We start from the raw sequence: 12095 nt of genomic DNA, 5'->3' as shown, positions 1-12095 counted from the left end.
AAGGATGTATGTAAACCGAGTGTCTGTCATAGGACTGCAGAACGTAATGCTGTGAGGGTGCTGGGTCGGGGAGGAGTTTTAATCCATCAGGAAAGACATTTAGAGGTGGGGGAGACAACAGGATTGAAAAGGTAGGGAAAAAGAAGGCAGGAGAACTTTCCAGGCAGTGGAGGCGACAAACAAGGTGGAGGCACCCTGAGGCCCTGCGGCAGCAATGGGAAAGTATTCTGCCTGCGCCATGCTCATCCTGGCCTTCCTGCAGACAGGTAAGCCCAAAACCTGCTTCTTCCTGACTTTTCTCACCATTACGGAGCATGACTGAGTACCATCTGACACGGAACCGCTTTCAGTAGCAATGAAAGTAAAACATACACGTTACATTTAACCAACACCTACAATGACTTACACTTCTATACAGCTGCATACATTCGCTAGAGGAATTCGAGGTAGGGATCTTGATAAAAGGTATAACAGCCAGAAGCGGGATTTCAATCTGTAACTGCTGAATCTGAAGGCAGCAACGCTAACCACCACACCACCTGCAACTTTTTGGAACTCAACCCACACACACACTGACTGAAGCCGCTCTCCCCAAGTGGGGTCGTGGCGAGCTGGAGCCTAACCCGACAACGCAACGCGCGAGGCTGGAGGGGGAGGGGACACACCCAGGATGGGACGCCAGTCCATCACTGGTGCCCCAAGCGGGACTCAAACCCCAGACCCACCAGAGAGCAGGCACAGGCCAAACCTGCTGCACCACCGCACCCCCCTGAACTCAACCCAGACTTGTTAATAAACTCACTCCACAGACTGCATGTCTATCCTGCAACCAGAAACAGCAAACCTGTCACAGAAAGGATTAGTGCAACCTTAGAACACACACAACCAGGTGCGGTGGTTGAGAGCTCACAGTACCTGGGCAACTATAGCCTCCAGCAAGATCAATTTCCCCTTAGTCCTGAAGATTTTGCAATATGAATTCGCTAACTTACACATCAGTAAGCACAGCTCAGCTAACAGCCAGCCGATGGGGAAGGCATGGGTCAGTTATATTTTTTTGCAGCCAGAAAGGGATTGTTATGGAAAAGACTTTGTCAAGACAAAATGTATTTTATGTAACGGTTGTTTAGTAACTTTGTTGACCAACTGTAGGAAAATGGTGTTGGGTTTGTTTGATTGTGGATTTTAATGTATTATTTTGGTTGTGTATTATTTAACTTTATTAAATAAAGTTTGGGAAAAAAAAAAAAAAAACAGCCAGCCGATGGAGTGCGGAGGAAGCAGCTAGTGTCACGCTTGAGTGTCTGCCATTGCCCTCAGCCTCTGTCTTTTCCTCACACAGGCAGAAGCAACAACAGGATCGCCATCTTTCAAAAGCGAGGGCACAGCATGCTGACTGTTTCCTGCGACCTTCTTGGGGATGAAACTGTGTCCCAGATCAACTGGGAGAGGAGGAGCGGCACCAACCTCACCACATTAGGCATCTTCAACCCAAAGCATGGCACTTACATTTCCCAGGAGCTCAAGGACAAGGTGAACATAGACACCAAAGCCAACTCCCGCAGCACCTCTATCATCCTGAAGGAGGCAGACTTCAGCAATGACACCTGGTTTTGCTGCACTTTCATTGCCTTTCCTTCGGGGACAATGAAGGGCTGTGCAGAAATCACCAGTCTCACTACTGCAGGTAAATAACCTTATAATCACCATCATGCCTCAGGCCTCACTCTGACTTCCGAATGATAGTTGGCAATTTGGAGTTATTCTTGCTCTTGTCTTTACTAATTTTCAGTTTATTACTAATAACACTAATAGGTACCAGTGTAAATACATTCAAGATTCAAGAGATTATTTTCATGTGTACAGTAAACAGTTCGTTACACCATACAATGAAATTCTTACTCTGTGAATCCTCTCAGCAGCCTATGACATGAATTGCAAGGACATAAGGAAAGAAAAACACAAGGCGTAAATCACAAATTTACAAAAATTACTATTAGTGCAAAAATCCAAGAAACAAAGTTATATACATATATAAAGTGTGCAGTGTGCAATGTAAACATGGAAGACGTACATGTGCAAGGTCCTGCAGAGGTAGATTGGGTCTATTCACAGTTAAATAGCAGGATTACTGCAGCTTTGATGGCTGCGTGCCTGTATCTGAAGCCCTTAATTCATTGATACAGGTGGTCGGAGCCATCACCTTGCCATGGAAGGACACAGCTTTGAGTCCTTGCTTCTGTTGTAGTATCCTAGAGCAATGCATTTACTCCGAATTACTCCAGTAAACATTGTGTGTAAATCATTGCAAGTAGTTTAGCAAGCAAAAATAGCATCATGAGTGGATTTGGAGAAAGGTTCCAGTTAAATAAATAATAATGATAGATTGCAGGTTAAATGAATTGTAAGCTACTTTGGGGAAATACCTTTGCAAATGAATAAATGTATTTATCTTTTCATATGGTAAACACTGGCTAAGTAATTCTTCCCAAGTTCTGACCACTTTCACCCTTACACCCTTACTGTAGCCCACCGTTTAACTGATGTACAGCTGTACTAAACTGAATTTACTGTCTGGGTGACTATTCCTGTGCTTTGTTGTTATGTGCACCATCCATTTGTCTTCATGTGTTACATACGCACACTTGTCGTGTGATGCATGTGTAAATAACTTGCGTGCATGTGTTATTGGTGTGATGTGTGTTTTATCTGTTTATAACAGCAGAAAAACACAGCTCTCCTGTACAGGCAGAAACTCTGCTACTGGTGGTCTTCATAATCCCGATCGTCATCCTTACAGCTATGCTTTACCTCACCTGGCAACATTTCCTCAACAGGTATGACATGCACTGCCTAGTACACACACACACACACACACACACACACACACACACATACACACAGTGTTATGCAGAAGCAACGGTATAGATCATGCAGACTGCAGCTCTTTTCTCCCTGTTAAATTCATTGTGCACAATAAACGGTAATAATTTAGCCACTCATAAAAATAGAGTGGTATTGCTCTCGTGATAGGGCAAAGAACAGACTGGATAATGATTGGTGGAGTTGTTTTTATTGCGTGATTTCCTTTAACGTATTGCTTCTGCTGACAAAATAAGTAAAGATCTAACTTCATTATTTGCACAAAGTGCCAACACAAGCACCAGCTCTAGAGTTTGTCACTTTGTAATAGGTAATGACTATTGGACATTTTTCTGATATCTTTCACGAAAATTTGTTCGCTGTAACATATAATAATCCTAGAATGTGTTTAAGACTTTAGAAGGACATGTTTGTTTTAACTTTGAAAACATTTGAAAAGCAGTGAAAATTGTTTTACTTTTTTGTTCCTGCTGAACACTTACGGAAAGCGAATACATTTGACATAAATGCAGTACATAGCATAATAAATGCAGCATTTGCCGCGGTTTCATGTGCTGACTGCCATATTTCATAAAATGAGAGTTTCAACATTATTTATATTTTTAGACGGCAAGTGTATGAAGTAGAGAGGATGAGCATAACAGAGACACAGATGGACACAGAGGTGAGATGATAAAACTTCTACTCAAGAGAACATGTCCCCAAATTTTTCACCCTACAGTATTAAACAAGTTGGTCACCTGAGCAACAACAGCAGCTTGTCTAACACTAATATTAATACTAATACTCATACTAATACTGTTAGCAATGTTGCATGGAAGCATCTCTGAACACATTTTAAGATTATCTGATAATTTAAAATAAATTCAGTTAGTGTATCACAGTAATAAAATGGTCACTGGTAGCAGTCCCTTAATATAGAATGGGATCACATTTGAGCAATACAAGACAGAAGGATAATGTTAAATGTTATAATTAACAATTTTTATACTTTTAAAAGATATTTTGTCAGCAGAAAACATTTAGGTGAACAATGCGTTCACTTTTAGATTAAACAAAAATTTCCTTTGTGTTGAGACAGTAGACAGGGCTCTGATTTTTTTTTTTTTCCACATTCTGCTAAACAAATAACAAATGCAGTTTCTATACACGGTGAAGATGCGATTTCCTGAAGATAATATCACTGTTTCGCGTATAAGTGAAAAAAAAATAATTGGTACAGGAAATGACACACCAAATCTGTCAAATGTCAAGTTTGCCCATGGAGCATTAAGACCAGCTCCCTCATGTTGTAGTCCTTCTCCCCATAGTTGTTTTAGCCATTACTTTTGCCATCAGGAGCCTACAGGAGGGACGTCGCAGTCACTCTCCCAAGCAGAGCAAGCCCAGGCTGTGGATCTCTCAAAATTATATGCCCAGATACAGATCGACCGATACTATGAAAGGTTGTGGAAGGCATACCAGGCTGCAAGGCATGGTTGGTCGCCCCTGGCCCAGACTGCACCCCGCCAGATCTACTACCTCCTAGGGGAGCACAGAGTGCCACAAAAAGATGACGAAGAGCTCCTGCAAACCTGAAGTCACTCCCTTAGTTAACCGGGTTCAAGGGGGTCTGTTGGCATGGGCTATGGCAGACTTTGTGGACAGGTTTAATATATAAGAATTTTCTCTTCCATTCACATAAAATGTATATGTTTTTAGAACTGCTGAGTCTATAAAGATATGTATAGAGATACCTGGATAATATTGCCTTTTTTGGTATTCCAGAAAAAAAGACCTAACTGTACTAAACATGTTTTTGTGTTCTCATAACAGTTCATAGAAATAATTGTATTTATTATTTGTACTTCCTTGAAAATGCAAAAAATAAAGAAATGAAGTCTAATCCCAGCAGAAATACCATGCACTGCAAAAAACAGGAAGGTAATGCGAAGCAGTGGGAGTTACTGCGGGAGTGACGTAGGAGAGTGAAATATAAATGTTGTCAACAAGATTCACTGTGAACGTTGGTTGACCAAAGGCATCGTTTTTCATCTTTGCATCTGTTCTTAGAACCAAACACCTAGATAATTTTATGCATTCTGAATTCTGAATTCTCAATTTGTATTCTGTCCAAAACATAACAGAACGAGGTAAGGAAAGTATTTTATTTCTCAGAACTGCTTTATGTGTTGTCCTTAACCCATGATAATAACTTGGCATGTGTCACAGAGACAAACTTAATTGTTTTCTGAGGCATAAACATCTCTGCTGGACATGAGAGCAGAAATTTTACACACATCCGAGCACTTGCACATTCTCACAGTTCAAAGAGAAGCGGTTTCCTGTGTTTCAGGAAGTTAAGGCTTTTTTTTACAAGTATGACTGTCCAGGCAAATCTCACATGCTCTGCTTAGGTAGATGTTTTCCACCAGACAACACAAGCATGAAGAAGATCTCATGTATAGCAATCTCCTACTTTCTCACAGGTTTATGCCCTTCGACCATCTCAGTAAAAACCCTAGCAGTAGATCAAAAGTGCGTATATGTAGTCTGACTTACAATGTCCCATTAGCCTTATTTGTATTGTTTTCGTGTCTCCACGTTTTGTTATAACGTCTAACAGTAACTGATAACATCTGCAGGCCATGTGCAATCACACACTGTTTTTGTGATTACCCTGCTGTACATAGCTAGTGTCTCATTCAGGGTGTACCCTGCCTTGTGCCGTATGATGCTGCCACTCCCCATATAGTCTGTTTTTCCGACGATGGACTCTAACAACAACAACAACAACAACAACAATAATAATGATAATAATAATAATAAACCATGCCACAGGTGGCGCATAAATAGTACAGGATACTCTTTCATGCAATACTTCGAATACCCTTCGTCTGGCTAAAAAATTTGCCCCAGCGCCTCAAAGAGAAAAATTAAGACCGTGCAACAGCTGGAAAGGTTAAAGTCCTGTAATAAAGAATCCTTATAAACTCTTCTCAGTTGCTGTCTCAAAAACCTTTGGCAAGAATGTTAATAAAACAGAAGAAACAATATTTTCGCCATAAACAGTCATAGTACCATAGGATGGGCCAGCCCTAACTTTTGCTCAGGCTCGGTCACCAGCAGGTCTCTTAGGACAGTCAACCCCTCAGTCGGGTTCCTCACGGCTCACGGGTCGGTCCGGCAGAAGAGAAGGTCGTGATCCCAGACGAAGCCCCCAGAAACTGTGGTAGGAAGAAAAGACTCAGTTTGCCAAGACACTCAGTTTGCAGAAAAGTTAATTTATTCTTGCGCACACGGGTGAACCTTCTAAAGAGAGTCACACAGCAACTAAGCAAGCAGATTTACACATTCTTGGGCGGATCTTCGCAAGCATAGGTAAGATATACATTTTGTTTCAACATTTCAGGCATGTCACAGTGACAGTGCCCTTTAATTTCTCATCCTCTCGTAAACCACTTCCAACAGTCACCAGTTTATCTCCTTCTCCTTTTTTGCAAAAATCAGTTCTCTGGGTTTTACGTAAATCTGCATTCCTCAGATATCTCACTGACACCAAAAAGGGGCAAACAGGCACCAAACTGCTGCCTGGATGTAGCACTTTATAGGCTGTTCAGCAGTTAAACATTCTTAAACATTATAGCAGCATGTAGGCATAGCAAAGCTTTATAAAATCAGATTTTCATTCCACAATACCTAGATCTTTATTTCCGTGTCTTTGGGTTTTTCACATGTTGCGCATTTAAATTTTGTAGAAAATGGGGAAATGTACTGTTTTTTTTCTGTATACCGTGTTTACTGTTTTACCTTCAAAGGTAATATTTAGCAATGGAGAAGAGCAAAGTGGGAGAAAGAGGAGGGCTGACGTTTTGGCTGGCACAACCAGAGGATTATGATGAAGTCATGGCCATTTCAGACAACATATATCAAGGCATGGACTACTTACCCTATCGTTACAAGAACTGGATGACTGAGCCAAATAGAGTGGTGATTATAGCCAGGAAAGAAGGGAACGTGGTAAGTGAGCTCACAGGGGGTTATTACTGTGACATTATGAACTTGCAGAAGTGAAAACAAAAAGTACAAGGAAAAGAAGGAAAAGAACTCATAAGCAAAGAGGGCAGGCGGTAGCACAATGGTTAGAGCAGCTCCCTTCAGACCCAAAGATTGCAGGTTTAAATCTTACCTCCAAATGCAGTACACTTGAGTAAGGTACATACCCTAAATTATTCGTGTAAAATAACCTGGCTATAAAACGAGTAAAAAACTATGTATACATTAACGCTGTAAGTCACTTTGGAGAAAAGCATCACATAAAGGTAAACAACTTCACAGCAACTTACGAAGGGTCCCTGTTATACACTAGTTCCTTGAGTTGTGTCTGCTGAATCAAATCAAGTAAACTAAGTTTAAAAAAAGACTAATAGTTTTTGACTGTGCTCCCAAGTTGAGCAACCAATGTATGCTCTTTTGCACAAATGTCGCTCCTTATTTGTCTCAATATATGAAATTTTACCCTACATGTGCATCTGTTGTTATTTGCCACCGTGTCTTGCTACACTTCTCCAGAGATATGTTACTGGACCAACAGAGGGATCATATTACAAACTGGTATTCATGTGAAACCTATGCCCAAGGTGACTTACAATCCTAGAAATACTGTGCTGAAGTGCCTACACTCATTCATCTTTTTGTACCATGGAATGATGCATCACACATATTGTTAATTTGCACACATACACAGGCTCATCCTAAGAACAGTTTAGAGTCACCAGAAGCGGACCCCCTGTACTGTTTTATTAGGGTGGGAAGAGGGGTTTTCATTACCGGTTTCTGCCATATTGATGATGATGAAGATAACATAAGTGATGTTCTCTTAGGTGGCATTACAGTCAGGGATACTTGCTGATGAGGGCCAAACGATAGTGTTGGAGGGGCTGCGAGTGTCACCAAGTGAGAGAGGAAGGGGCATCGCGGGAATTATGCAGAGATTCATGGACGACTACATCCGTCAAATCTATCCCAGTGTCAGGGTGAAAAGGATCACCCGAAAGGATGCTCTGGGACCTGAGATACTGGCCAAGTTCTCATTTTTGGCAAGACGGGTAAGTCTGATAGGCAGATGGATCATCTGAGGGTTATGAGGATGTAGGGGTTTAACTGTTGAGTGCTGTAAATAATCCATATTGTAAGTAATATAAAGGCATATTACCATTCTTTTACCATCTTTCTACTTTCCTCACATAGCCTACCATAAAAAATACAAAAAAAGAGAAAAACATTAATATTTTAAAGGCCTTTGCTGTGTCTTACATACACTTCTCATTTTCATCATCACCACCTTCTTCCAGGCTGTCCTCTTTCTGAAAGCTGAGGCCGAGAGCTTTGATGCCATCATCTCTGCCCTGAAAGCTAAACTGAGTACTGAAACAGGGGCAGGAGATGCTACCTTGGAGCAGAAGCCCATATTGGTGGAGCTAGATAGAGAGCAAGTGAAAAAGGTGCTGCTGGATCCTGACATTGCCTCTCAACTTGACCTTCCTGGGGGTGTGATCATTCAGGACTGGCAGCCTTTGAAGCCAGTGGAAAGTAACTTGGAGATCCTAGGGAGGAAAAGTCTCACGTGGCTGGCTGACAGGCTGTATCAGCCCAGCTTTCTCAGTTTTCACACCCCGCCGTACCCAGTCCCTTACAAAGGAGGGTCCCTCAACTTTAACATTGACATGTATGGGAGAAACCTGGATCTTGCCTGTTGGGCTTTATTGATCCATTTGCAGAGGGTGAAGTATGAGTTAATGGGTACTGTGGTTGTGCGGGTGTACATGCACCATTCACTGAGGGAGGGGCTGAATGTATTCTGTCAGTGCCCTGGTTTGCAGAAGGACTGGGAGAAATGGGAGCAGTTTCTGCTGGAGCAGAATCTCTAACTGGAGGAAGCTTTGTAGCATGGAGACATGAAGAGAGAAGCTTGTCCAGGGCCATATTTTGCATTACATATATAGCCCATACACCTTGTCTATTGTACAACTCAAGCATACATTAAACATTTCTAATCAGACAAAACATTGTTGAATACATTGTTTCAAAAAGGGACATTTCAAACAGGAAGAGAAATCATTACGACTAAATAAAATTCCAGGGGGGTTGGTGGCACAGTGGGTTAGACCAGACCCTGCTCTCCTGTGGATGCAGGGTTCAAGTCCCACCTGGGATGCCTTGTGACAGACCAGCATCCCATCCTGGGTGCATCCCATCCCCCTCCAGCCCCAGTCCCTGCACCGCTGGGCCAGGCTCCAGCTCCCCATGACCCCCATATGGGACAAGCAACCTCCAACAATGTGTGTGTCCAAGTGACAGAGGGCAAATCTTGGAATGGATTGTACAGAGAATCATTGATCAGCACATCAAACAGCTTTACTCAAATGTTATTGTGAACAGAGGTGTGAGAGAATAATTTATGCTGCCTGTCACAGACTACGAAGGTCACATACAAGATGTTCTAGCTCCATCTTGTCTTTCAGTCTATGCCCCTGTTCCATACAAGATGTTCATGTTTTGTTGCTTTGTCTTCTTTCTGTACCCAGAAATATGCCATGTCCTCATCCAAATACCATGTTTTGCAAATTGTTAGCTTTGTTTTAATAACTAAATTCATGTTATGTTAACATATGATCTGACTAATGAGAAATTGTTAGTAGCTGACACCCACTCTAATTGTATTTGAAGAGTGTATTGTCTTGGTAGAGGAGCCTTGCCTCCCCAGCACTGGTTTGAGCACTGAACTGCTGCTCAATGATCTGCTGAATAAAACTTTATTACTTTTATTTGCTGAATGGTGTTAAGTGTTAATAGAATTCCCTTCCCCAGGCTCAAATCATGGGGAAATGTCAAGATCTAGTAACACCCTATTTATCTGCTCCCCTTCATGGACAGAAAGCAGCATAAACCTTGCACAGAAGTGCACAATGTTTCATGTAAACACAATTGTTTTCCAATCTGTTAATTTGCCTGAACACTTTATACCCCCATATTTGGTCTCTGGGTACCTTGGGACAGAGTCCTTATACTGATGTGAGTGGCAAATTTCAGGTATTTAAGTAAATGTCTATATTTACTGGGGAAGGTTACGCCATTTTTTTTCTGTCTTGAATTGAAGAAAACCTCATGTTGTGCAATTTTCAAAAGATCTGGGAAACATTTATCAGATAATTGCCATAGGTAGTACATAATGGATCCTGGTCAAGAGGATGATTACCTTGTTGAGTCAAGTGCTGATATCACTCAAGTTTTACTTGACTACACTTCACCAAAAAAGTTGTCTAGTCCAGTACCGACAAATCATTTTGCTGTGTTGATAAACTGGTTTATGTCACCAGCACAGGAGTAGATATTAACTACAATTCTCTATATTCTCGTAAGTGAAAATACTCTCAGCCCAAACGTGGAAATGTGTATTAAACAACCAGCATCAACAATAGCGCAGAATTAGCAGAATAGGGCAGCAAAGGGTGGATTTACAGAAGATCTATTTCTTCAAGTTTAGAATACTGCAACACAAGGCAATTCTGTTTTGCCCAAAATAAAGTAAATGGCTTTTTGGCTCAACACAGGAAAACTACCACTGACTAAACATGAGAACACCCAGGACCTGCTGATAAGATGTGTGATTCATGTGAATTTTTAGACAGTTTAGTAAGACTGGGATGTGGCAGATGGGAAAGTGTTGTTTCAGACAATAATTCTAATCCTCAAATGGCTAGAATATTTTCATGATATGGACTATCTCACTGTTTGTGACATAGGAGACTTAGCCTTGAATTTTGGTGTTGCTTTACGCATGTTCTCTGGTATTCTAAAAAGTGCACACATCTTTGAAGTTTAATTTGTAACTTTACTCTGAGAATACATATTGTTTCATACTAAAATTACAGCAAAGCAATGTTACCCATTTTATCTGTACTGCAGATTAGCAGAGTTGTGAGTTGAATCAGATGAATTACTTCAAAATACTAATTCGTTTATGTATTTCTTGTGATTTAGGAATGGAAAAAAGAGATTATAGCTTGAGATGCATTTTATGAAATTATGACATGTCAACTCAGATATCCCATTACGATTTATCGATGACTACGCTGATTCTTTGGCATACAAAAGTTTCAGTTATAAGTTATTCAGAATTCAACAAAAGAGCTGCGGATGTGTCCAAGTGAGAGAGGAAGGGGCATTACAGAGATTACAGTGAGATTCACAGACCAGTATATCCAACAGATTTACCCCAATGAGAATCACAAAATCTCATCAGCCTGGCATCGCAATTCGAACCACTTTCTCTCTGGTGGTGAGACAGGTGAGTTGAGGGAGTGGAATGTTATGCATTTGTGTTGGACTCCAACCCATTACCTGTACTTTCAACAATAATGTGACAATATGACAGGAAAAAGCATTGATATCAAAAACAAAAGTTGGTTACTGACACCACTGACGCGTCAAACAAGTGCTGTTTAAAAGTCTTGCACACAGTCTGATCTCCTCTATTCCTCCAACTCAGTATTTCCTTTTGCTTTTTCTGTCCCTCAATCCCTTCTCCCCTCCACTCCACCAATCATTTACTCACAATTACCAACTTCCAAGCTGTCATCTCCCTGGAAGGTGAGACAGAGACCTTTGATGCCATTATCTCCACCCTGAAGCCTACACTGAGTACTGAATTAGTGGTAGGAAAGGCCACAGTGGAGGAGCTCAGATTGGTGGTCCTAGAGGTGGAGTAGCTGAAAAACGTGCTGCTAGATCCTGATGTTGTCCTACGACTTGGGCTTCCCGGGGGTGTGATCATTCAGGACTGGCAGTCCTTGAGGCAAATGGAGTGTAACCTGAACTTGCTTTGAAGATGGAGCCTCACGTGGTTGGCTGAAAGGCCAGAGCAGCCTGGTGTCCTCAGCATTCACTCCCTACCATATCCAGTTCCATAAAAAGGAGGGTCCATCTGCTTTAACATTAACATGTTTGGAATGAGCCTGGCTCTTGCCTGCAGGACTTTTCTGGGCCACTTGGTGATGATGAGGCATGAGTTTAAGGGCTCTGTACTGGTACATGCACACATACACCAGTCACTGCAGGAGGAATTCTGAGTGCTCTGTGAAAAAGTCTAATGGGGCGCAGCAGGGAGAGAAATACTGAGAGCAACTTCACCTGAGTTTTTAGATGAACTCAGGAGGTGGTGATGTTTAAGG

At 41.5% G+C, this 12095-nt stretch overlaps 2 protein-coding genes across 2 annotated transcripts; both read left to right on the top strand.

The window, feature by feature from the left end:
* Window positions 1-4659, top strand: LOC108922882 (transmembrane protein PVRIG). The gene is made up of 5 exons (XM_018733294.1): window positions 1-266; window positions 1343-1687; window positions 2723-2837; window positions 3490-3547; window positions 4222-4659. Exons 1-5 carry the CDS (start codon window positions 215-217, stop codon window positions 4459-4461), a joined length of 810 nt encoding a protein of 269 aa, XP_018588810.1. The 5' UTR covers window positions 1-214; the 3' UTR covers window positions 4462-4659.
* A 2001-nt stretch (window positions 4660-6660) lies between these two features.
* nat16l (N-acetyltransferase 16, like) lies at window positions 6661-9065 on the top strand. The gene is made up of 3 exons (XM_018733510.2): window positions 6661-6882; window positions 7746-7970; window positions 8217-9065. Exons 1-3 carry the CDS (start codon window positions 6694-6696, stop codon window positions 8790-8792), a joined length of 990 nt encoding a protein of 329 aa, XP_018589026.1. The 5' UTR covers window positions 6661-6693; the 3' UTR covers window positions 8793-9065.
* The last annotated feature ends 3030 nt before the right edge of the window (window positions 9066-12095 follow it).

This window comes from Scleropages formosus, chromosome 13 (assembly GCF_900964775.1).
Source record: "Scleropages formosus chromosome 13, fSclFor1.1, whole genome shotgun sequence".
NCBI classification, from domain to species: Eukaryota; Metazoa; Chordata; class Actinopteri; order Osteoglossiformes; family Osteoglossidae; genus Scleropages; species Scleropages formosus.
The sequence above is the reverse complement of the archived record's forward strand: the minus strand, read 5'-3'. Positions and strand labels throughout refer to the sequence as shown.

Excerpts from the sequence above, each read along its gene's own strand:
- nat16l (XM_018733510.2), top strand. The coding sequence starts at position 6,694 with ATGGAGAAGAGCAAAGTGGGAGAAAGAGGAGGGCTGACGTTTTGGCTG. Across the intron at positions 6,883-7,745 it reads CCAGGAAAGAAGGGAACGTG|GTGGCATTACAGTCAGGGAT; the intron begins GTAAGTGAGCTC and ends ATGTTCTCTTAG. Across the intron at positions 7,971-8,216 it reads TCTCATTTTTGGCAAGACGG|GCTGTCCTCTTTCTGAAAGC; the intron begins GTAAGTCTGATA and ends ACCTTCTTCCAG.
- LOC108922882 (XM_018733294.1), top strand. The coding sequence starts at position 215 with ATGGGAAAGTATTCTGCCTGCGCCATGCTCATCCTGGCCTTCCTGCAG. Across the intron at positions 1,688-2,722 it reads CACCAGTCTCACTACTGCAG|CAGAAAAACACAGCTCTCCT; the intron begins GTAAATAACCTT and ends TGTTTATAACAG. Across the intron at positions 2,838-3,489 it reads TGGCAACATTTCCTCAACAG|ACGGCAAGTGTATGAAGTAG; the intron begins GTATGACATGCA and ends TTATATTTTTAG.